Source organism: Thrips palmi, unplaced genomic scaffold (assembly GCF_012932325.1).
Source record: "Thrips palmi isolate BJ-2018 unplaced genomic scaffold, TpBJ-2018v1 HiC_scaffold_11, whole genome shotgun sequence".
Taxonomy (NCBI): Eukaryota; Metazoa; Arthropoda; class Insecta; order Thysanoptera; family Thripidae; genus Thrips; species Thrips palmi.
In genome coordinates this window covers 9,848,576-9,874,160 of record NW_023144622.1, presented here as the reverse complement: position 1 = coordinate 9,874,160, position 25,585 = coordinate 9,848,576, and the positions used below count along the sequence as shown (strand labels likewise).

Sequence of the window (25,585 nt, the reverse complement as noted above, 5' to 3'; positions counted from 1 at the left end):
TTTTTACCGTGTAGGTCTGGTTGAGAATTTCCGAAACTGCAGCAGTCGGGTCCCCGCCACCGGCATTTGGGTAAATCATCATCATCAAGAATCTATATAGCCCCAATCCGACTGACTGACTGCGACTCACTCACTGACACACTCATAGAAATGTTTGGGGTTAAGGAGTGGTCGTAGAGACTTGCGGTTTTTTCCATTCACCTCTATCCTTGTCAAAGCAGTCTTCAATATTTTCCGGACCTTGTATGCACCCATTGACTGCCACAGTAGCCAATGCAACACAAGCTATCTATTTGGGCAGTAAAAGTAGCTTAATTATATGGTCAAAAGCTGTTAAATAGACCTTTCAAAGAAGCAGCACATTTACTTCCTTAGAAAATTTGCCTTTGGTCACCACGGAAAATACTTCGGATCGCGCCCCACACATGCGGGGGTCTGGGGGCGGAGCCCCCAGCGAGCAGCGCGAGTCATACTATATCCCTCCGTCCCTCCGTCATTTTTTTACAAAAAATAAACGGGACGGGCCAATAAAATCATTAAATTAAAGCAACTGTTTCGCTATTGGAATGATGAGGTCCATGGACATGAAAGGCGGAGTAAGTTTTGGGCCTATGATTGCCACCTCCACTGCTTTGCAGATCTAAATGGAAAGCCAAGGCCAGGACAAGAAAGATATGTTCTATTGTAGAAGGTACAAGTTCAATAATTTTATTTACAGGTAAACTTTTACAACCTCCAGATAATTTCCCTCCTCCCTAACCTAAAGCCCAAAAATTTATTTAAGTACCGGGTATCGTTCCTTCAAGTGCTCCAGGAAGGATTTGAAGCGGAAGTGAGGGCTACCCTGAAAATATTGACGATACATGAACTCGTCAATATGTTCTGCAAGCAGTTGGCTTCGCAGAACATTAGTAAGGGAGAGTGGGGTAATTCCGGACGCTTTTTTTCTTTTCGGTCTTTGAGCTTGAATATGCTTCTTGGGTCAAATGTTATTACAGGAGAGTAAAGTATGGACCTTTACCTTCACAATGATATACATGAAAGCCAAATCTCAGCAACGGTTAGGGAGATATAGGCGCCTAACAAAAGCCCTGCACGTGTCCGGAATTACCCCAGCCTGGGGTAATTCCGGACGACCTATGGGGCAATTCCGGAACGACCTTAAAATTTGACACTACTCGAGCTTACTTTCGCTTGTTTTGATGTCAGGCATGCTTTTAGAAGGCGTACAAGGACATTTGCTGCGAACTGAAGTGTTTGATTATTACTCAAAGCATATTATAAGGAATAGTTTTTATCAAAACCCTGACAACACTGTCTTGAGTAAAGCTCTTAAACATAGCTACAAATGCTATTTTTCTTTCTTTCTTTATCCTTCCTAACGGTGGGGATTCATGTCCACAATTTTGAACCCACTACCTTAATATAATGCGGGAAATTGAAGAAAATAATTATTTTCAGGCGGCGCAGCATATCCTCCTTTTTTTCTTTTTCCTTATCCGGCATCCACATCGATTCCTTGTTCAGGTCAACCACTTCAAGTTCCTGCGCGCGCGCAGGAAGTACTTCTTGTCCGGATTTACCCCACAGGTAGTGAAAACCTTTGATGTTACATTGTAAGAAAACGGCGAGCCGAGGGGCAAACAACTTCGTCAAAATTTGTACACCGTTATTTCAAATTCACGTTATTTCACGTTATTTCATTGTTATTCCAACGTTATTTCAAGGGTATTTCAACGTTATTTCGCGTTATTTCACGTTATTTCGCGCTATTTCACCCTTATTTCACGCTATTTCACGCTTATTTTGGCGTTATTTCACGTTATTTCACGGAAAATGTACACCTAAATTCAAGTTGTTTGCCCCTCGCGGCGAGCCATACGAACACTCCCGAAACGCCAAAGTAAAGTCCAATGACCATATAATATGATAGAATTTTAGTCATGGGACTGAACCTGATGGTAAGGTACGATAAGTACATGGAAATACGGGGGAAAGATGCAGCTTTTGCCTATTTTTGATGGTTTCTCAAAATTCGTGAAGCGACCACAGCCAAACGGTTTGACCTCCTACCTTGGCGATTTGGAATTATCATTTTTAACTGATTATCTTCCTCTGTTAGGCGGGCTTTTGAGTTATCTTCACTCAAACCCAGTGAAAATCGAAGTGTCCGGAATTACCCCGTGTCCGGAATTACCCCACTCTCCCTTATGCCTACAGAACTGTTTAAGACGTGACCAGTATCCCTCAACCCCATTAGTACATGTGCCGTCAGCACTCTTAAATTCTTTGGAGTGGTTCACTGTTCTGTGGGTGTACCACCTGTTTAATCCCTTATAAAGCGAGCCTTCAGCAACATACTCCCTGATGAGCGGAATTAAAGTTGCTTTGTCCCTCTTAACTACATATAATACTATCCCAGTCTTAGTGTTGACATTATAAATTCCCAAAACCCATCACTGCAAACTGAATGGAAAGACATTACGCCAAAATGTGGCGAGACAAAAAGTCTCGCCACATTTTGGCGATACTTTCATGTCTCGCCACAATATGGTCAGATTCAAATGTCTCGCCAATTTATGGCGAGACTTTTTTGTCTCGCCAAAATATGGCCCAAAATTATTTAAATAGGGTAGGCAATGCATGGATTCATAGCAAAATACATAAACTACTGCATTATTCACAAAATTCACGAGAAATCATTTCTGATCACCACTGATAGTTGTTTGACCCACTGGGGACTCTCAAGAGTAACGCTGTTTGTTTCGCTCATAAACCAAGAGGTGCGTCTTCACATAACAGGGCCGCTCACATTCAGTTTCATTGAAATCAGATTGTACTCACAATAATCACAGTAGCACTGTGGCTATGAAGAAATTTGCAGGCAGGTTGAGAGTTGATTCATCCAATAAAGATTGTCTACAAACATGTAGCTTTGAGTACTGTACAACTTAGCCCAGAGAACAGATGGTGCAGACTGTTGATGAACTTAACATTTTGACAGTTCTCCTTTTTCACACGCAGTTTGACAATAGCTCGAACGATTAAAAGACATCTTCGCAAACAGATAACCCAGTTGGCAACAGTCGTCATTGCTCGAAACTAGGAAAAACTAAATTATATCGTTGCAAGTCAAACAATCGCTCAGAGGCTGGCAGCCATTTTAGAGGCTATGTTTTTGTTTTTGGACAGAAGAGGTTATGGGCAGTTATGGGCGTGACGATTTAGATTCAGATTCGGGTTGGGAAATTATACGCATGACCAAACCAGTATTCGCAGTCACATCCTCACATCTCGTAAACAAAAGTAACCTGAGGAAATGGCCGCTGGTTATCATGTTTTCCTCCCGACTTTGCATCAATAAAATTAAGTTTTTTCTAGTTTGGAGCGATGACGACTGTTGCCAACTGGGTTATCTGTTCGCGAAGATGTCTTTTTATCGTTCGAGCTATTGTCAAACTGCGTGTGGAAAAGGATAATTGTCAAAATGTTTAGTTCATCAACAGTCTACACCATCTGTGCTCTGGACCAAGTTGTACAGTACTCACAGCTACATGTTTGTACACAATCTTTATTGGATGAATCAACTCTCAACCTGCCTGCAAATTTCTTCATAGCCACAGTGCTACTGTGATTATTGTGAGTACAATCTGATTTCAATGAAACTGAATGTGAGCGGCCCTGTTATGTGAAGACGCACCTCTTGGTTTATGAGCGAAACAAACAGCGTTACTCTTGAGAGTCCCCAGTGGGTCAAACAACTATGAGTGGTGATCAGAAATGTTTTCTTATGAATTTTGTGAATAATGCAGTAGTTTATCTATTTTGCCATGAATCCATGCATTGCCTACCCTATTCAATAATTTTGGGTCATATTTTGGCGAGACAAAAAAGTCTCGCCATAAATTGGCGAGACATTTGAATCTGACCATATTGTGGCGAGACATGAAAGTATCGCCAAAATGTGGCGAGACTTTTTGTCTCGCCTCTCCAGAGGCGTAAAGTCTGACCTTTGGATTTGTAGTGATTTTTCTTATATTGTTTTTCCTACCCCCCTACCTCGGTTATACTTTCGTTTTGTTATTACAGATTCATCTATTTGAACAATGCACCCTCCCCCCCCCCTAGTTGCAGTCTTGGCATCGATAGAATCTTCCAGGAAGCTATATCTCTGTAAATAAATGAAACAAGGAATAAAACCAATTCAAAATTCAACAGGTAGAAGGGTGATTCATTCAAGTATGTAGATATATTACCTAAAATATCTGTGGTACTGAACCACACCTGCTCTGATAATCTGAGTAACATTGGCAGTATCATAAGACGATACGTGGCACACCCAAAACCACATGCTGATAAATATGTCCTCGAAGCTAAGTTTTGTTCCTTCAAAAAACGTGCCATCAGTCAGCGAGGAGAACTTTCGACAGTTCTTGCAATAGGCTGCATAGTGGCCCTTGTGATCTTTATTACGATACAAGACCTGCATAGTTTTGCAAGTTTTTTTCTTGCACCTTCGCAAAGGCAGGAGGAACCCCTCTCTTTGAAGGGCTTCAACAATTTTCTTCTCATCTTGTGAGAAAAATTTGTACAAATCTTTTGCACTCTGACACTGTTGTAGCTCCATTGTTCGCCGCCTCGTGGTGTCAAATCGGGGGAATGTTTAGGGAAGATCATGTTGACCGGTTGTTTGTTGATACTCCCGAGAGATGGCGCCACTGTCGTCTGTCCGGGTAATATTTATTCATTCCCTTTAACCGTTTCCTGAGGACATCTTCCTCGTAGAAGAGATTCTTCTCAGTCATCTCCGCCTGAATGATGCCCCATGTCTTGGAGAAATCCTTATGTCGATGATTATTGATAATGGTTCTGTGCTTATTAACAAGTACCATCAACTAAGCACTCTCATAACTGGGCCAGTCTGTCCTGTAGGCAATGGCGCGGGGCATCATGCGGGATCTCACTCTGAATGGCAGAGCCAGACCCCGCTGTGGTGTCAATAGCTTTCAAAGGAGGTTATTTTTTTGGTATTTGCAATACTGGCATCATCAGCAGTAAAACCTGGCCCACGCCTGTCTATCGTGACTGCCGTCAGAGCAAAGGCGAGCCCATCGTATCCCCCCCCACTGACCACCTCACGCTGCCTGCAGTCGGCTGCCGCTGGCCACCAAGACATTGAACACCTCGTGCGGGTTGAGGGGACTGGTGGGGTAGTTGTGGGATAGAGTACGGTGGCATCACCTACTGCACGATTCTCGTGACTCATGGCTACCAACACACCTATACGCAATTGAGCTTTCTGTAACAGTTCAAAGGCACCAGAGTCACACTATTAACATGAAAACAGAAGAGAAAACTAAAGACTGACGTCAGTGAAGGGAAGCGACCTCAGATCACAGTTTGTGGGGAATTTATCGTAAGTTGCGAGAGGGCTGGTTTCATTAGGGCTTTCTTCCCGTTATGTTGGCCAAATGTTAGTTATTCCTTTTTATGAGTTTCACACGAGTTCGGCTTGGGCGCAGAAAAAGACCGAACATGTGGCTGCACGCTGTAATTTTCGTTTCCGTCCTCAATGTAAGTTTAAGTCGGGAATTTCGTATTATTGCTCCGAGCCTGGTTTAAGAGGAATTGAGAGAAGTAACAGAACTGGCATGTTTAAATTGGTCGTATCTAAATTGTCTCAAGTTGTGATGAATTGACTGAATATAAAAGAGAAGTTGAACTTCGTGAAGACTAAAGAATCACTATTTTAAAAGCGCAAGGATCTTCCAACCTGCACTCTCATCTAGTACGTCATACTATGAAACGAGCGTGACCAAATGTCACGTTCATTTCAGCATTGTGTCACATTCATTTGAATGTGAACAAGGTAGTGTTAAGCCGATTCACATCCAAACGAATGTGACACAATGCTCAAACGAACGTCACAAAGTGTCACGTTCGTTTCAACGCGTGGTGTCACGTTACTGGAATGAGAGTGTTGTCATGAACGAAGGTAACTTGGGGCGGAAGGTAATTTCCTACATTCCCGAGGATCTATTAAAGTTAGTGGGACAAAAAAATTGAAGTGGCAAAATCTAGAACAAGAATTCAGGTGCTTTAGAGCTGTTATGGGACATGGGACTATATATAGGACCCACCCTGCATGTGCACCAGTACAGGTGCTTAAGGCTCTTTATACACAATGGAGGAATGATGTTTTCCAAAAAAGGAATGCAGCATGAAGCGATTATATAACTGACCCTCATGGATCGTTTTCAGGTGGTCAAACCGCTGGACTGCTGCGGACCGGCTCTCAAGGGAACTGTACCAGACGCCACTGGACCAGCAACGCCTGGAGTGCAAGTCTCAAGCGAGCGCTTTGGAAATGTGTCCGGACAGACAGTGTTCCGTTATACGATAAAAAATAAGGACATGTCATTTCAGGTACTCCTCGCCTTCAAATGTGTTATTTGGGTCGCCCTTAGCCCGTTCCATGCCATTTTCATCATCCACTCTATGTTAACGCACGTTTTTTTGGACTGGGATCGAATCTAGTTAAATGGACCAGTTTGAGTTCCATTCTCCCCTCTCCCATCGATCCATTAGGGTCACGTGGGCTTCTGAATATATTTTTTATCGTCTTAGAAACGCGTTATGAGGTAAAAGAAAAAAGAACGAAACCAATTGGTGATACTTGAAAAATCTCGAAAAAGCACAAAATTTATTCAAAGTTTCGAAACTTTGCACGCTTTGTGGGATCGGAAGATATTAACTTATTTGAAAAAAAACTTTTTTGATCTGAATTTGTACTTGCGAAAGGCAACTTTTCCGCACTATAACGTTTCGATCGACAAAAGTGGAAAAACGCTCGGTCTGCGGGGGCCTCTGCGGACGCCACTGAATATGTTGTTTCGGAGCGGCCATCTTCAGTATAGACGGCTGCTCCGACGGCCTTAACAGGAGTCTCCAGGTCGGCCGCCGGCCGTGCCTCCGCGCGGGGAGCCGATGCAGACCGAAATGAAAATCGCGATTTCTCGCAAACGGCTGGCCCAAAAAATTTCAAACTTGGTAGAGAGACTGGCAATAGACCAGGCCCGCCTCCGGTCCGGTCAAATCCGGTCCGACATTGCCTGTTTGCCTACTGGCGTGATCGGCTCGAAAAACGGAGACCGCCGTATCTCGGCTGCTGGGCACGATATCAAAAATCGGGCTTCTCGGCGTTGTAGTCCAACTTGTTCCCTGCCGCCTCTCCAAATTTCAAGTCAAAATCTTGAACGGTGTGGCCGTAATTTGGGAAACGCCGAGACGAAAAACGCGACTTTTCGGCGACTGGCGTGGCGAAGGCAGGCTGGAGGCAGGCAAACAGGCCTGATCAAGGGACCGGCCCCCGAAGTGCCCCCGCCACACCTCCCCCGCCCCGCCCGGATAATATTATACGACCCAGCACTGGTGCGAATAACAGCCCAGCCGTTATACACCCCAGAAGAACTGGTGCGGATAAAGACCCAAACCGTTATACACACCGGTGATCCCCCTGGAAGGATCTGCTGGGTCGCATAACCTATTGAATACTTGGGTGCACCAGCTGGGGCGGATAAAGCCTTATTTGTTATACGCCCCAGCTGGGGCGCACAATACTTGTAATTGTTATGTGCACCAGTTTTTAGAGTCTTTTAACTGAAAAATGCGCAGATTTCATTATCTACAAGAAAGAAAAGAGATAACATAATACATTGTGGTGATTCCTTGCTGTCCCCTTCTTGTTTTGCCTCCTTCATCCTGATTTTCCCTGGCAGACTTTGATAGTTTAAAATTTTAGTGGTCACTGGTTCTGGCCGCATTAACAGATTCGCATCGTTTGTTTTCCCGCGCATTGAGACTGTTCAGTCCTAACTGCTCTTTTTCAAGTCAGCAGCAAGACTAAGACTGTGGCGTATTTGTGTGTGTATGGGTGTACAGTATTTGCACCAAGTCTCCAGTACCAATGGACATTTGTGGAAATGCCAAATCAGTTAGGACTTGGAAAGGAAAAAAAAAAACTTAAAATGAAATCTGTGAAATCTGCGCATTTTTCAGTTAAAAGACTCTAAAAACTGGTGCACATAACAATTACAAGTATTGTGCGCCCCAGCTGGGGCGTATAACAAATAAGGCTTTATCCGCCCCAGCTGGTGCACCCAAGAATTCAATAGGTTATGCGACCCAGCAGATCCCTCCAGGGGGATCACTGGTGTGTATAACGGTTTGGGTCTTTATCCGCACCAGTTCTTCTGGGGTGTATAACGGCTGGGCTGTTATTCGCACCAGTGCTGGGTCGTATAATATTATCCGGGCGGGGGCGGGGGAGGTGTGGCGGGGGCACTTCGGGGGCCGGTCCCTTGATCAGGCCTGTTTGCCTGCCTCCAGCCTGCCTTCGCCACGCCAGTCGCCGAAAAGTCGCGTTTTTCGTCCCGGCGTTTCCCAAATTACGGCCACACCGTTCAAGATTTTGACTTGAAATTTGGAGAGGCGGCAGGGAACAAGTTGGACTACAACGCCGAGAAGCCCGATTTTTGATATCGTGCCCAGCAGCCGAGATACGGCGGTCTCCGTTTTTCGAGCCGATCACGCCAGTAGGCAAACAGGCAATGTCGGACCGGATTTGACCGGACCGGAGGCGGGCCTGGTCTATTGCCAGTCTCTCTACCAAGTTTGAAATTTTTTGGGCCAGCCGTTTGCGAGAAATCGCGATTTTCATTTCGGTCTGCATCGGCTCCCCGCGCGGAGGCACGGCCGGCGGCCGACCTGGAGACTCCTGTTAACGCGCTTAGTTATGGAACACCCAGGGACAACAGCGTATAGCACGTTTGGTGCAATGCACAGCCCGGGTGGAAGGAAGTCTAGTTTTAACTCAGTACCGACTGACAGTACCGAGTGAAAAACTGCAGTGCATAAACTTCAGTAGGGTCAGGGCGGGGAAGAGCTGGACAGGGGAAGAACTGGACACCCCATATTTTACTTCAAATACCGTAGGCACAGGAATAACAATATCAAAAGTTGTTCCGTGGCATCACACTGTACGAAAAAACCACAGTAAATCCCGTTAATTTTTTTGCCGGGATTTATTGTAGTTCAGAACACATGATTTACTGTGCCTGGCTACAGTGTTTACTGTACCTGGTACAGGATATTCCGTACTCCACTCCTGTGGTACAGTGAATCCCGTACAAAGTACAGTAGATCCTGTAAAAAAGTATAGTAAATCCTGTACTCTGAACTACAGTGACAGCTGTACTAATCACTACAGGATTTACTGTGATTTTTTCCCACAGTGCAGCGGTTCATTACACGACAGTTGTCAGGCCAGTACATACGGCATTTGAAGTAAAATGTAGGGTGTCCAGTTCTTCCCCTGTCCAGTTTTTCCCCGCCCTGACCCTACAGTCAAAGTGTGAAAAAAACTCTAATTATTTACAAGTTTGTGCACTGTTCAGGTGGTACTCGGAATAGTAGTCTGACTGCAGTTTTTTCGCAGCCAAGAGTTCAGTTCTTTAATAGTGTCAAAACCTCAGCTTGATCTTTAGCTATGTTGCACTCTCAATTGCTTAGGTAAACAATACTTCCAAAAAGTGTTAAATTACTACTATTGACTCAAGTATATCAACGCTTTATCTGTAGTTTTATCAGCTTTTTGTCTAGACATCATTCTATTTACACTCAATTTACAATTCATTCAATTTATACTTATGGTAGACCTGCAGTCTGTAAGTCTGATTCCCGTTGTGATTAAACTATAGAACGATTTGTTAATGATCATGTGTTTGGGTCCGCTTTAAGGTTGTTTTTTTTTTAATGTAAACAGAAAGTATGCAGCGGACAGTCTAACAAATATAGTTAAATTGCACTTCCCAGATATAACTTCAGTTCCTTCTACTTGGGTGAGATATCGCCACACTATATTAAACCTAACGTGCAATCCATCCCGAAAAGGCATTACACTTCATGTGCAATGCAAAAGCATTGCACCAATGGGCGTAATTTGGATTCTCAGTGCGTACGCTCTTAATACTTCCTTAGCAAGATTTTTTCTTCGCATGTCCTTAAATAGTTTTAAATGCTTTCAGAGTGCATCCTTTGCTTTCTTTCGGCAGGTCATGAACTACGGGGCGTACTTGACGTCCATCACGGTCCCTGACAAGCAGGGCCGCTCGAAGGACGTGCTGCTGGGCCACGACACGCTCAAAGGCAGGTCTCCCTTTCGCCGTTTAATGAACCTTTGCATTATCGTTGCATTTCTTTATCAAAACTGTGGGCTACACTGTCAGAAATTTTGTCGTAAATTAGCGACGAAAATGTCGCTAATTTTGATAGCGACGGAAATCGTTCTCAAACTACTTCGTCGTAACTGAACGACTAAAAAATCGTTTTTCTACGACAGTGTCGTAATCGCGATTAAATATTTTGGAATCTGAAATCCCCGAAAAGTTGGTCAAAAGTTGCAATTTTGCTCGTTTTTTTACGATTTGTGTCGTTTATTTGAGATTCATGTCACAAATTTACGACAAGAGTCGTTAATGTACGACTGAAGTCATAACTGCACGACATATTCCATAAATCAATTACGATCGTTCGTAAACTTACGATTAAGTCGTAAACTTAGGACTTAATTCGTTTCAAAACGGAACGTCTCGCTATCAAAATTAGCGACAGATATGTCGTAAATTTACGACTTGAGTCGTAACAAAATATGTCGTTTAAAAACGACATAATTGTTCTACAAAATGTCGTAAATTTACGACAAGGGAGGTTAACGCCAGACCGCGTCTTGTCGTAACAGGCTTCGCGATGTCTCGCTGCCTGTTTCTCCAATCCGCGCCTGGCGTACCTACACTGGTAGAACTCAAGCGTAGTTTTACGCCTTTCTTCAAGCGTAGTAGAACAACGCTCGGCTTCAAGCATAGTTCTCCATTTTGCCCCTCTCCCGCCTATCTAAATGCATGGGAGAATTTCTTCTCTACGCTTGACGTCAAGCGTAAAGTCTTCAAGCGGAGTTGTATGCTTGAATCAAGCATACAACTACGCTTCAGTTTTACCGGTGTACCTTGGCCTGCGGCGCTAGCCTGCCTTCGGCAGGCAATGGCTTCTCCATCGTCGATTTTCCTAACGTGTTGCGTGCAAGGGGGCTCTGCCCCCCTGACCCCCGCCCTTCATTCTAGATAGAGTTGCTTCATCTGCAGATAACGCGATCTTGACCCTTGTAGCTTTTTCACTTGTCCTGGTTGGGGGGCTCCGCCTCCCAGACCCCTCTTTCTTCAAGACAAAGGCGATCTGCACAGAAAAACTCGATTTTTCGCCGTTTTTTAAGTGTTTTTCGGCTATAAAAACCAAACCAGTTGAGCTACGATGGTGAAATTTTGCGTGTGCCAAGCCAAGGCCATACATAATAAGCCTGCAAAATCTCAGCTAGATCGGCCGAGCCGTTCAGGAGGAGTAGTGTACACACACAGACAGACAGGAAAAATTTTTCAACCCCACTGGAGTAACAGGCTTCGCTATCGCTCAGCCAATTATTGGCGAGCGATAGCGAGCCCTTGTTGGCGAGCGATAGCGAGCCCTTGCCGTGTTTGGGCGCTCCAAAAAGTGACTGGTCGTGAGTCTGTCTGTCCCTCTGTTCGTACACGCTCACGTTTCTTAGCGACTACAACAGGTATAGTTTCCTTACTTCGCATTTAGCGTCGTCTTACTTCCGCCCAACACGAGTTTGTTTCAAATCGTTGTTTAGTATCGTTTGAAATATTCAAAACATCTTTTTGAATCAGTTTATTAGCATGGTTAGGTTGGCAGCAGTTAGTTACCAATTTCTCATCCCTGCGGCCGCGGCTCTCAAATACGGGACACAAGCAAATCAACAAATAAAACAAAATAAATAGCAGAACGGTTTGGAAATGAGATCGACCTTAGTTTTTCAACATTCTAGAATGATTGAAACCCCTCCGGAGTGTCAACGCAGTGAAATACGGAAAATGAAAGTGACAATTATTACGCGTTTCGTCTGTCCGCCCCCTCCCCTGCTACAGGGGAAATGTTTTAGTCAGTGGAGTGTGTGTGTGTTTGATAATTGCAAGAATGATTTGGTGTTTGTAAGCTTTGAGAGTGTATTTCCATTTTTATTCTCAGACATTATTCTTTTTAGTTGTTTGCTTTGCTCAATAACAGTTAGAAAATAGATTGATACAATCCAAAAGTACAAACCAGACACTAATCTTGCCAAAATAAAAAGTCTTTGCTGACTCTTGGCACTGACTCTGGGAAAAGGCTTCATTGCAATGCTGTGAGTTTACTATAGTACTAACCTTAAAGATAACTATATGGTGAGTGAGTGTAGCGCATAAAAGGATTGACATTGACATCTGATTCAATGAGACGATTCAGTGACTTGGTCATATGATTTCATGAGACGATTCTTTTAACTTCATCATATATTGCCTGTGACAACTGGTAATTTGTGTCGGTCATGGTTTGAGTTTTTAATTTACTCAGAATGTTAGGTAAATACTTATGCTATACTGTTTCAAAAATTAAATATCACATCATGAATTATCATTATGAATAAGATTAACTTGCGTTTAGCAATAAGTGGGCTCGACATTGGATTCTATGAAACGATTCATTGGATCTAGCAGAAGGTCTTCTCCGTAAAGTAGTTGCAATCAGCCTGCCTGTAAATGTGTCTCATTTTAATTAATTGAGATAAATCTAGTTTCATCCACTAGTTTAAAATAAAAGGTAGATAAAAGGCTTTATAGGTATTACAAAGAACATTGCGTATTCATAAGTTCAATAACAAGGAGATATCAAATGGTAATTGAAGCATTTGTGAATCGTACTAAGCAATTCAATGCTGACTGTTGAATGTTACTCGACTGAGTAACAGTGTCAGGGTTCATGTTACGACACCATGAACAGGGAAAAACACTTAGAAATTGCGTTCATGTTAACAACTGCAGGCCCATACTTTCAACTAGAATTACATGATTTTGGACCAGAATTTTCTCAGTGAGTCATTGTTTCCTGCAGTATTTGGTGTGCTGATCACGAAAATGACTTCCAATTTCATCCCAGACCTTTACTTTTCCCAAAATTTACCAATTTCGGATCAAAAATTTTTAAGTCGAGTTTTACATAGTTTCCTGCAGTTTTTGGTGTGCTGATCACGAAAATGACTTACAATTTCATCCCAGACCTTTACTTTTCCCAAAAATTTTCCAATTTCGGACCAAAAATTTTTTAAATCGAGTTATACATAGTTTCCTGCAGTTTTTGGTGCACCGATCACGAAAATGACTTCCAATTTCATCCCCGACCTTTACTTTTCCAAATTTTACCATTTTCGGACCAAAATTCTATAGTCGAGTTTTTCACAGTTTCCTGCAGTGTTTGGTGTGCTGATCACGAAAATGACTTCCAATTTCATCCCAGACCTTTACTTTTCCAAATATTTACCAATTTCGGACCAAAATTTTGAAGTTGAGTTTTACATAGTTTCCTGCAGTTTTCAGTAAGATAATCACGAAAATGACATTAATTCCGGCCCTTTCGTTACGGAAGACACTGTATTGGCCTTATTCTTCACTCTTTGCCATCTCCTATAAGAATGTGTTCAGACGCATCGCTCGCCTACTACGCGCTCAAACTAAACGGCGCGTACCCCTAGTTTTTAACAGTGTAAGTGCGACGTAGCCGTGTTAATATCACTTTATCGTCTGCAGTCAAGTTTGGTGAACATGCACATCTTTGCCGACCACTATTTTGGTCGGCCCTGATGGCCGATGTGTTAAAATGGGGTTAAAATAGCCTTCAATGGTCGTCGCAGTACTGCCAGTGCTGCCATACCGAGGGGGTATGCGCTCTCTGAACCTGTGTACCGACTATTACGCTATTACGCCACAAATTAATCGGAATTTAGCTAAAAACGGCCTAAAACACACCAAAATTGATAAAATTTTGACAATTTCGGCTATTACGCGACTATTACGCGTATTATTACGCGTGCTATTACAGATAGAGTGAACCGACTATTACGCGAGTGCATACCCCCTCGTGCCATACAAAACGTTTGGCCTAGGAAAAGGAGTGTGAAATTGAATTCTCGCTACGTAATTAGGCACGCTCTTTCAAGGGTGATCGCGGACACATTGTTTTCCTGCTGTGCAGATCGTAAAGCGTGCATTATTGCTGATTGAAGCGAAGCACCCGGGGATTTGAACGTTCGAAATGACCCCCCCCCCCACTCTCCTACCTGAAGTTTACTAGAGGTATCCTCCTATTATTATTAATCCTATATTCATATGCGTATACATTCATATGCGTATACATAGTCTCAGTCATATATGCCAAGTTACAGAAAGCGAGCCCAATAGGCCAAACTCAATAGTCCAAGGTTTTTAGTCCTAACTCTGTAGTCCAAGCTTTTTAGTCCACAGTTAAATCCACAGCTACATCTACACATGTGCAATGCCAAAGCATGCACTGACTAGTACAAACATGCCATGTACACGCTTCCTAATGCAGAAAACTCCCTATCCCCTATGCGCTTCATGCATCTTCAGTTAGCGTGTACAATGGACTGTATGCATTAGTTAGTGCATGCTTTGGCAGGCATGCGCTAGCTAGAGTGTGCTATCAGGCATGCTCCAGGTAGAGCATACTATGTACGCTTTTCGACTTGTGGAGTGCTCGTTACTAACAAACCTTCATGCGGTATGCCCTGTGCTCAGAGTACGTCGACAAGAAACGGCGATTCGGTGCGATCATAGGTCGGGTGGCCAACCGCATCGCCAACTCTTCATTCACCTTGGACGGGCAAGTGTACAAGCTGAACCCCTCTGGATCGCGCTCACACTACACCATCAAAGGCGGCATCAAGGGATGGGACCAGGTTGGCAGACATGCTGGCCTCGCTCCGAGCAGAGTTGCGAACGCGACGGCACTCCACTCCACAGCAGGCCAGAAAGTCGGTGGTAGCGGCAAAAGTTCTTGACAGGTTTTGAGCTCCAGAGTCGCCGGACTCGAACCGAGCGCATGACCCCCACCAAAGGATTCCTCGTTCGGAGAGCAATCCTTTGGCGCGGTCACACGTTCGATTCGTATCCCATTTAGGGACTCTGGGGCTCCAAACACGTCAGAGATTTTGACCGCCTCCACCGGTCTTCTGGCCCAATTTTACTCCCCTAAAGTTATTGTGAAGTGAAAAAAGTGGCCCTTAGATATTTTTAACACTTGTGTCAAATGTCTCAATTTATGGGTAAAAGTAGCATTTTTTTTGCATAAACTCGAACACTTGACTAGGGCCCCAACTCCTATTAGTTTTTGAGTTATGGAGTTTTACGTAAGCCTAGTCGTTGCTCCCAGACTCTTCTCACGACCAAGGATAAGCTACCCAGTCTTCAGATGGGGGGAGTTGGGGCCCCGAACTTTGGGAACAGATTCATCTAATAGTGGTCGAATTTTGACCACAAATTGAATTTTCTGTGAAAAATATTTCTAGGACATGCTAGTTTCACTTGACAGTATCCTTAACTGGAAATTTACGTTCCGTGCAGGCCGTGTGGAAAGCCTCCACGCGCGCAGACGGCGTCACATTCAGTCTGCTTTCGCCGGACGGCGATGAGCATTTTCCCGGTGCAGTGCAGGCGCAGGTCACCTACCGCCTCACGGAGGACAGCAGCCTCCAAGTGGCCATGCGCGCCGAGACGACCAAGGCTACGCCCATCAATGTCTTTAGTCATTGGTACATGAATCTCGCAGGACACGTGAGTAGAGGCGCTCCAAAACTCTCCACAAACATTTATTTTAGTAAAAAGAAAATTGATTTCAGGTGCAGGTGAAGTTTTTCTTTTTGCATACACTGAGACAAGGTGGTGCCCAGAAACTGACCGACTAAGTCGCCCTATAGGGCGTGTAAATACTGAGCACTGATCTATGCTGACCCCAGGCGCCCACATTTTGAGCACCTTTGGGGTTGGTCCGTGCTGCCCAGATTCGGGGCACCCTTTGCGCCTAGATTCAGGGCACCTCTGACGCCACCCGAATGTGAAATCCATTGAGTTTATCCACGTGCATGCAAACTTGTGTGCAATGCCTTAGGCCAGCATAGATAAGTACGCTTAGTATTTACATGACCGAGATGCCCTAAAACTAGGCGACTCAAGTCGCCCTAAAAACTGGGGCGGCCGACTTAGTCGGTCAGTTTCTGGGCACCACCTAGTCTCAGTGTACGTGCTGATTCAATGGTTTAGGAAATTTTCTGTCATCTCTCTCAAAATTTCAGGAACGTGACACCACGTTGAAATGAATGTGACAAAATGTCACGTTCTTTTGAGCATTATGTCACATTCGTTAGAATGAAAATAAGCCATTAGTCTATCCACGTTGAAACGAATGTGACATGATGGTCAAAGGACCTTGACATTTTGTCGCCTTCATCGAAACACTTTCTAGAACACGAGAAGTGTGGGACCCAGTTCTTGTTTTCTTAAGTTGCTAAGGTGCATTGCGTAACAGGATGCTGGTGCAGAGGGAGTGTACGCCACGCGTCTGAAGCTCAACGCTGATCTTTACCAGCCTCTGGATATATACGACAATCATGTTGGTAAGAATCATCTTCTCCGCACAGTTGAAAACTTGCAACTGAAAGTTTCACGATCATGGACACTACTCCAGTGGCGGATCTTGAGTCGGCCCAAGGGTGGGTCAAAATAGCACTTTTTGCCTACTTACAGGGGTAAAGTGGTGCTTTTTTCCTACCTTTCAAGCGCCTATCTAAGGGTCAGGGGGAAATTTTCCCCCCCCCCCCCCTTTCCGGGGGAAATACCTTTTTGGGAACTGAAAAAAAAGTTGAAAAAAGGGGCCGACAAAAGTCACGCCCTTTAAAACATTAGGGGTCCAACCATTCTTGAATGAAAAAACCCTTACAAACTTTTTCCACAAAAAAAAGAATTTTGACAAAAAAAGGGATTTGGCTTTTGTAACTTTAAAAAAAACTTCAATTTCAACTTTTTCCTTGGAATAAAAAAGGAATTTTTTTTTATAGATGCCATAAAATTTCGTCAAAGATGGGGAAACAGGAAATCCCCCAAAACTTTTCCTGGGCGGAATATCCAAGGGAGGGGCCCTTTAAAAAGCCAAAAATTCTTCATTTGGGAAACCCCTTAAAAATATTTTGGGCCTTAAAAAGGTATTTGAAAACCCCCAAAGTATTTTCCGAAAGGCCTTACAAAAAAATTTTCCGTAAACAACATTTCTTTTTAAAACAAAGATTTTAGGAATATTTTCCCCCTCAAATACTTGGCCAGGGTTTTAAGGGGGTTTTGGGAACCTTGGAAAAAAATTAACAGAATTTTCCGTCCTTTTTTGCCACAGTGCCCCGTACGACTTCTGCACACCTCGTCTTTTAAAAGATGTGTTGGCGAAGGTGGACTACGACACTGATCTTCTCGTCTCAAAATGCCACACCACACCGAATCAGATGGTTCGCGTAGCTGAGTAAGATATCGTACATTTAATGATTTGAATGGAGTTTAGAAAAAGTTGAACCATTACTGGCACACGTTGAGCAGGGATCCTTAACATAACATTTAACTAACACTGCTTTCATAACGTAACATAAGACAATGTCCGCTAAAGGTTAAGGGTACGGACTTATGAAAGTACTAGCAAAAGTATATCCACACAAATTTGAGACATAAAAATATAACCTACCCTTTTGAAAAGATGTTAGAAGTTAGGGGTAATAACTTTGACTCTTACCATAACGTTATGATGCCCTTAGGGGTAGGTTGGGTAAGAAAAGTACACCCGTTATATCTCCGAACTGAAACTACACTAAACCATCACGTTAGTGGTTTTAGAAAGATTGGTCATCCCGCTGACAAAAAATAAATTAAGCCCAGTCCTACATAGAATATTTAGAATCAAACTGCACGTTTGAAAAAAACATTAAAAATAACTATGAAAATCTTTTTTTTAAATGTTTGTACTTTGAAGTACAGCTTCCTGCGGAATCAGCCGACAGTCCAATGTAAGGTCGAGGGGGTAACCACTCGCGTAATACCCTGTACACCAAAACCGTGTATTACGCGTAATACACGTGATCGTAATACCATTTTTTGGGTCAAATGTGCCAAATTTTGGCATTTTAAGGCCGTAATACACGTGTAATACACCGTAATACAGCGTAATACCGAGTAGTCTGTACACGATTTCTTGAAGTGTTTACCCCCTCGTGTAAGGTACCACCTTATGGCTTAGACCATCATCTTTGAAAAACAGTGCCGTTCGATGCTCTTAGGCTTCAACACAATTTTTTATAAGTGTAAAAATGAAATGGGGAAGAAAAGTACAGTCGGCTGGGGAAGAAAAGTACAGGCACTGGGGAAGAAAAATACACCCTCTAAGAAACTAAAAGCGGGATGAAAATTGAATTGATCACGGGAATAGATTTGATTAGGCGAGACAAGCAAAAATGTCAACACAAGTTATAGAATTAGACTAAAAATAAACAAGTTATTGGGCATTTACGTGAAAAGGGGAAGAAAAGCACAAAAATGCTCTACCCACCTATCTCTGAGAAAAGGCTTTTTGGACCTTCTGTGATGAGTCCATGTAGAATCAGAAACAATTGACCGATTTTGACGAAACTTGAACTAATGGCAAGTGAAAGCTCTCCACTTTATGGGTAAACCTGTATTGAGCCAAGATTGGTGGTCTCCTGGTTCGAAATCGCAATTCTTTTCGTTGTACTATTCTTTCCCGGTGGTGTACTTTTCTTACCCTTTTCGAGGAGTTCCAAAATCACATACATTTTGGCATGTTGTACGTAATGTAGGGAACTATAATCAATGAACAGTGATCCATTTCATTAGGAAGGCATTGGATTACAAGTTCACGAGAGCAGATTAGTTGAATCCTCATTTGCTGTACAGTGCAAAGTACGCGTTTTGTACTTTTCTTCCCCAACCTACCCCTATGAGGTAAGTTAAGGATCCCTGACGTTGAGGGGGCGACCACTCGCGAAATCCTGGGCACACTTAAGTGACCTAAGTCTTCCATGAAATCAGTAGAAATCTCGTGCAATCTGGTTCAATCTAGCAAAATCTCGTCTAAATTTGATGAAATATCACAAAGTCTCGCAACATTTTGCTAGAGGCACGAAATCTCGTGCGATCCCTTCCTGCATTGAGAATTCGAACGTGACGAAAATTGCCTCATGTAAAGGAAAATATATGGGAAATGTATGGCAATATTTGACGCCATATATGTTGCATTCACTGGTAAAACTAAAGCGTAGCATTACCCACTGTTTTCAAGCGTAATCAGGTTACGCTTGAAATCAAGCGTAACAGGCTCATCCGCCAAGATTCCCCCTATCTAAATGCATGGGGCAATTTCTAGTCTATGCTTGATTTCAAGCGTAACGTCTTCAAGCGTAACTTTATGCTTGACTCAAGCATAGAGTTACGCTTTAGTTTTACCAGTGAATTGTCAATATAATTGAATCTTGCACAAAACGTGGCAATGGGCATGAAGATATAGCCTCTTCTGGATTGGCATTTTCAAATCTTCCAACGCTATCTTTTTCCTATGCAAAAATAGATATAATCGTCAAAATCTGAAGACTGGGTAGGTAATCCTTTGTCGTGAGGAGAATTTGGGAGATACGACTAAAAAGTAACGCAAACCTCCACAACTCAAAATCTGATAGGAGTTCCCCCCCCCCCCACTTTAGGAACAAATTCATTGGCGGAGCGATAGCGAAGCCTGTTACTCGAGTGCGGATGAAAAGTTTTGTCTGTCTGTCTGTCTGCGTGTGTGTGTGTGTGTGCACTACTCCTCCTGAACGGCTCGGCCGATCTGTCTGAGACTTTACAGGCTCATTAGGTGTGTTCTTGGCTCGGCACACGCGAAATATCACTATCCTAGCTCCACTGTTTCAGTTTTAATAGTCGAAAAACAACTAAAAAACGGCGAAAAATCGAGATTCCTGCAGGCACATCTCCCCTGCCTTGGGGGGGTCTGAGGGGCGGAGCCCCCCAGCCTCGACAAGTTATAATGTTACAAGGGTCAAGATCGTGTAATTTCTAGATGAAGCAACTCTATGCAGAATGAAGGGGGGTCTGGGGGGCGGAGCGACCCCCAGCATGCAACAAATTAGAAGTAACCGACGGTGGACAAGCATTGCCTGCCGAAGGCAGGCTAGCGCCGCAGGCCAAGGTAGGTACGCCAGGCGCGGATTGGAGGAACAGGCAGCGAGACATCGCGAAGCCTGTTACGACGAAGACGCGGTCTGGCGTAAACCTACCTTGTCTAGTAATTGTTGAATTTTGACCTCAAAATGGACTTTCTGTGACAAATATTTGTAGGACATGCCAGTTTTACTTCACAGTATCCTTAAGGTTACTGTAAAGTGAAAAAATGTGAAATATCATTTTTCAAAATAATTGTGGCATCATGTTTGTATTTAGGTTTCAGGTTGCTTACTATAAGATGAACTTAAACCCAAAGTTGAGGCACTCAACCCCCATTATTTTCTGAGTTATTGAAGTTTACGTAACAAATTTAGTCGTTTACTAAAAATTCTCCTTGCGATGAACCAAAAGTTGTCGAGACTTGATTTTTGTTTTACAAGTTCTTTATTGATTTGCCTATCTGGTAGCAAAGCCGGATTTCCAAAATTCCAACATAAAACAGGAATTTTTCTCAAAAAACACAAAAAAACACCAAAAAATACCAAAATTTTGCCAAATTTAAGTAAAAAATTCAAAACTCATTTTCCAAACAGAAATTACAGCTTATCTATGCATATATTGTCAAATCCGGCTTTGCTAGTCTGTTTGCATGTCCATTGGGCCTTAAAACAAAAAATCACAACTCCGTAAACTTTTTGGTTCATCGCAAGGAGAATTTTTAGTAAACGACTAAAATGACACTAAAACCCTCATAACTTTGGAACTAATGGGAGTTGGGAGTCCAGTCTGTGGCTGTAAAGGTTTTTCATAGTAAGCAACTAAATCACCAAAAACCAAAGCACTGCCACCTATACTTTGGAAGATAGTTTTTTCACCTTACAGTAACCTTAACTCCTCAGCAGCACCAGTACTTAAAATTTGATGAATTTGAGGGGAAAAGGGAGACGTGTTTATACTCCATGAAAGTTACCAGCGATCAAGAATTCACTAACACCCATCAGAATCGTCGCAATCCAAGAACCACATGCCGTTGCAGTAATGAGATTAAAGAAATGTAAAAGTCTCATTTCAACGCGGTGTAAAATTCACTTTGAATAAATTTGCAGGGCAGAGCATCCCAGTTCAGGCCGCACCCTGGAATTGTACTCCGATCAACCAGGGATACATCTCTTCACCTCCAACAACTTACCAGAGTAAGGATCGGTCTGTTCTAAGATAATTGACGACGGATGAAAACTTCAGCAGGCTGGAACCCGGAACAAAATTCCAAATGACTATTTTGTAGTTGTTTCGAATCTTCGCTAAACGCGTGCAATAAAGGTCCCAAAGGTGCTATACTCCAAATCCTATGGTGATACTTCTAGAACCTTTTCTTGATATACAATTGGGTACTATCGCCAACAGAAGGCCACGCAGAAAATCTTGCTGTCAAAGAGGTGATAAACACAAGTATCGCCAAAATTTTGCGAACTTCGAATAACTTAAGGGCTTGAGTTCATTGTTTGATGCCAGATTTTACAAAATTTTGACAATACTTTAGTGTATTGGCGTTTTGAGGGCAAGATTTTTCGGCAAGGCCATTTGTTGGCGTTACTTCAATGCATTGCCAAAAGGGATACCGTCGCCTTCGGATTTGCTGTGTAAGGCAGTGTGCTTCACCGTTCAAAAAGTCATATTAAAACTTTTCTCCAAAGATACCTTGCAACTGCTATGTGCACAACTATTGTTCTCATCACCTGCTCATTTAGATGCGTTTCAGCGTCTCAGTCACGTTTGTTAAGGGGGGGCAATACACTGAAAATGGCCCAAAACTGACTTGTGCGATTGCTTCCATACGCGTTGTTGTACGTTGTTCAAACTTTTCATGTGTCAAGACCCACGAAAAGAAGCATTTTAAGCCCAGAATATCGTCGATCGTACGCCAGGGAGCGGAGCAGTTACCAATCAAATTTTCGTTAAAAATCTAACTGGCGGAAGTTCTTCAGTCCGCAAAAATGAAGATATCTCAAACCCGTTTGCGCTTAAATGTAGGTAATTGAAGCGGCTATCGCATGAACTAGAACCATGCACATCAAGCAATCGAAAGTACAAAATTTTACGATAAAGCCTGTTTTGATCATTTTTGCAAAATCCTCAAAAATTGTTTTTGCATGAAATTGCATGCATGAAAATTGAAGCAATCGCACAAGTCAGTTTTGGGCCATTTTCAGTGTATTGCCCCCTTAAATTTAAGAGCGGTATTAATTTTTAGGCTGCCAGCAATTTTTCTCAACTGCGAGTTGCCTTGAAAGGGCATCTCGGTCTCCGTTTTCAGCACTCGCAGGCATCGGTCGAAATTTGTTATCGGAGTTTGAGGTATGTACTCCTTTTAATTATTAATGCATCCATCTATTGTGCTTGTTCCACTCAGCTCTTCCGGTACGAAGGCAACAGTCGTCGGCAAAGGAGGAGTGCACTATGAGAAGCACGGCGCGTTCTGCGTGTACAGTCAAAACTACTACGACTCACTACACTATGTGAGTTCCAAAGCTTTGAACCGACCGCAAACTCTGATTCATACTTTGCGGTGTTAATTGAATGTCCTCTTCGTTAACCCACTACCACCGCGCACGCGCACAAAACCATCAGCGTGACTTTCAAGTCATTCAGTGGCTAGAAGAACAATGTTTCTCACGGTTTCCTGCTAAAAAGATCTTATCTGGTACTGGTAGCTCTCGAGAGAAGATGCTGTTCCGGAAATGTAGGTGGATTTCCTAACTCCCGCTTTGCAGCTTGTATTGAAAACATCACTCTCATTCCAGGCACGTGACATCACGTTGAAACGAACGTGACAAAATGTCACGTTTGTTTGAGCATTGTGTCACGTTCGTTTGAATGTGAACAAGCTGATTTTTGGCCAATTCACACCCAAATGAATGTGACACAATGCCCAGTTTCCACGTGATGTCACGTTCCTGGAATGAGAGTGATATTATGTCCTCCTAACTGACTGAAAGGGAAAGAATAAAACCTGTTGTGCTGAGCTACTGCACTACAAACCTAACTGTCTACTAAGTACACACTTACAAATGCGTGCTTGCAAGTACACACTTACGAACGCATGCTTGGCCAAGTACACACTTACAAATGCGTGCTTGCAAGTACACACTTACAAACGCATGCTTGGCCAAGTACACACTTACAAATGCATGCTTGCAAGAACACACTTACAAACGCATGCTTGGCGCCGTATAACTCCATGCGTCAAGCATGCGTTTGTAAGTGTGTACTTGCAAGCATGCAATTGTAAGTGGGTGATTCCGTGCGTAGAGGGTCATTTTGGATGTACCAAATGTTCTTTTTTAAAGTTCAACTTTAGGGGCTAAATTTGGTGTAGATGGCATACATAGTACCCCACAGTACCCCTCTGAGCGTGGCAGCGCTACAAGTTGACTTTTAATTTCACCCCTTATGAAATACGGCGGAATTTACAGAAATAATGACGGAATTTACAGATTACGGAATTTACAAAGCGAAGTGTTTCGTCTCCTGACCCGCTGGGTTACAAGATAGGTAAAAACTGTTGACGGCATTCCACCATATAAGGTCCAGAGAAATAATGTCCATGATCCAAAATGTCCACGACCCAAAAATGTCCATAAGGTTTAAATGTCCATCTACAAAAATGTCCTCCAAATTAAGGTCCAGAAACCATTTAGTCCATGAGTCAGAATGTCCAAATTTATTCAAGCACCGAAGCACCTCATGACAGCTCCGCATCGAAGCACCCGGCAGCACCGCGTCGCAGCACCGCGTCGCAGCACCGCGTCGCAGCACCGCGTCGCAGCACCGCGTCGCAGCACCGCGTCGCAGCACCGCGTCGCAGCACCGCGTCGCAGCACCGCGTCGCAGCACCGCGTCGCAGCACCGCGTCGCAGCACCGCGTCGCAGCACCGCGTCGCAGCACCGCGTCGCAGCACCGCGTCGCAGCACCGCGTCGCAGCAAGCACCGCGTCGCAGCACCGCGTCGCAGCACCGCGTCGCAGCACCGCGTCGCAGCACCGCGTCGCAGCACCGCGTCGCAGCACCGGCAACCAGCACTCCGCAGCGACAACACCGCGCCACAGCTGTTATGAAAATATCTTAGGTCAGATGATCCTATTGTCGCTCTCCCTAGGACGTTTCTCATGAGAAAAATACGCACCTTACTCCTGGTCCTCCTCATCCTGGCCCTCCTGCTGGTCGTTGGGTGGAGCTCCGGCCTTCAGATGGTACCCGATGGCCCTCAGGTAGGTCAGGACTTCGCCGCCGTCCTTGTAGCGCTGGTAGTTGCTGACGATCTGCTCAACTTGCCGCTGGTTCGTCAGGTACTTCTTGTTGACCGGCTCCTTGATTTTGGTGTGGCCTCCTCTGACCTGGGTCAGTTGGGTGAAAATTTCGTTTTCTTCCTTCTTCAAATTCTCCAGGAACCTCCAGATGCTTGCGTGGCGGATAACCATCAAGCGCTGCAGGTGGTTGTGCCAGCCCTCTACTGCGTTGTTGGTTCTCTGTTCCCCAGCGAGTGCAGCTTCGTAGGTGTTCCAGATCGCAGGTCCGAAGCGTGGTGCAACGCGTCTCCGCCGTCGCTCCACACCTCTGACGTAGTGCACATCAAGGTGAGTCACGATGTCGTCCAGCCGCTGGTCCATTTCTTCTGTCACTTCGTTGAAGGTCTCTTCCAGGTCTTCGAGAGGGATGAAGGGAAGGGCCATGAGCGTCACGACGTCTTGGCGGATGTCACTTCCCACTGTCTCGTATTCATTCTTGAGGCCCAGCTCCACCACTCTTGTCCAGAGCATTTGATCAAAATGAAAGAGGCACCCTTTCACGTTAACTCGAGGAAACAGGGCTTGGACAGCATTAATATTGGCTATCTCAAAGTCCATCATGAACGACAGGCCGTCACGACCAAATGTGACGCCAAGCTCGGCACACCTGCTCTTCACCTGCTCGTACACTCTTCTGTACGTGTCCTCTGTCATGCGGGTCGTGAGGACAAACACCATGGGGAAGACGAAGCCCATGTAGCGGCCGTGGATGCTGAACAACTGTGCGAATGACTGAGGCACAGTCTTAAATGTGCCGTCGCTGAACAGCATATCACACGACCCCAGCATCTTCATGGTCTCAGAGGAGGCAAAAATGAGGAGGCGATTCGGGTAGTAGTATAAATACCCCCAGGTCCCCCAGCGCCATCTTGATTCCCCCAGGTCACCTGTCCTAACCTACCCTTGGGAAGGGTCAAAAATGGGGCATTTTTGGAAAAAAAAAATTTTGTCATTTTTTGTGGATTTTTTTTGGAGGTGAAGATGAGGGCTCTAACCCAACCTAACCTAAGCTAGGGGGGGGGCCTAACCTAC

General features: G+C 44.0%; 2 protein-coding genes across 3 annotated transcripts in view; one reads left to right on the top strand and one right to left on the bottom strand.

The window, feature by feature from the left end:
• The first annotated feature begins 5,495 nt into the window (after positions 1-5,495).
• LOC117639639 (aldose 1-epimerase-like) overlaps positions 5,496-25,585 on the top strand; it is a 151,312-nt gene continuing 131,222 nt past the window's right edge. The window contains exons 1-9 of one of the 2 annotated variants that reach the window (XM_034375506.1): positions 5,496-5,574; positions 6,262-6,426; positions 10,113-10,206; positions 14,739-14,899; positions 15,564-15,773; positions 16,525-16,612; positions 17,383-17,505; positions 21,314-21,400; positions 22,618-22,820. In XM_034375506.1, coding sequence (XP_034231397.1) covers positions 5,536-5,574; positions 6,262-6,426; positions 10,113-10,206; positions 14,739-14,899; positions 15,564-15,773; positions 16,525-16,612; positions 17,383-17,417 — 792 coding nt within the window. In that variant the 5' untranslated portion in view covers positions 5,496-5,535 and the 3' untranslated portion in view covers positions 17,418-17,505; positions 21,314-21,400; positions 22,618-22,820. Of the gene's footprint in view, positions 5,575-6,261; positions 6,427-10,112; positions 10,207-14,738; positions 14,900-15,563; positions 15,774-16,524; positions 16,613-17,382; positions 17,506-21,313; positions 21,401-22,617; positions 22,821-25,585 lie in introns of those variants that run through there. The other variant, XM_034375505.1, reaches the window with a different exon arrangement.
• LOC117639742 lies at positions 24,328-25,509 on the bottom strand. Its single transcript, XM_034375618.1, has one exon. It carries the CDS (start codon positions 25,346-25,348, stop codon positions 24,392-24,394), a length of 957 nt encoding a protein of 318 aa, XP_034231509.1. The 5' UTR covers positions 25,349-25,509; the 3' UTR covers positions 24,328-24,391.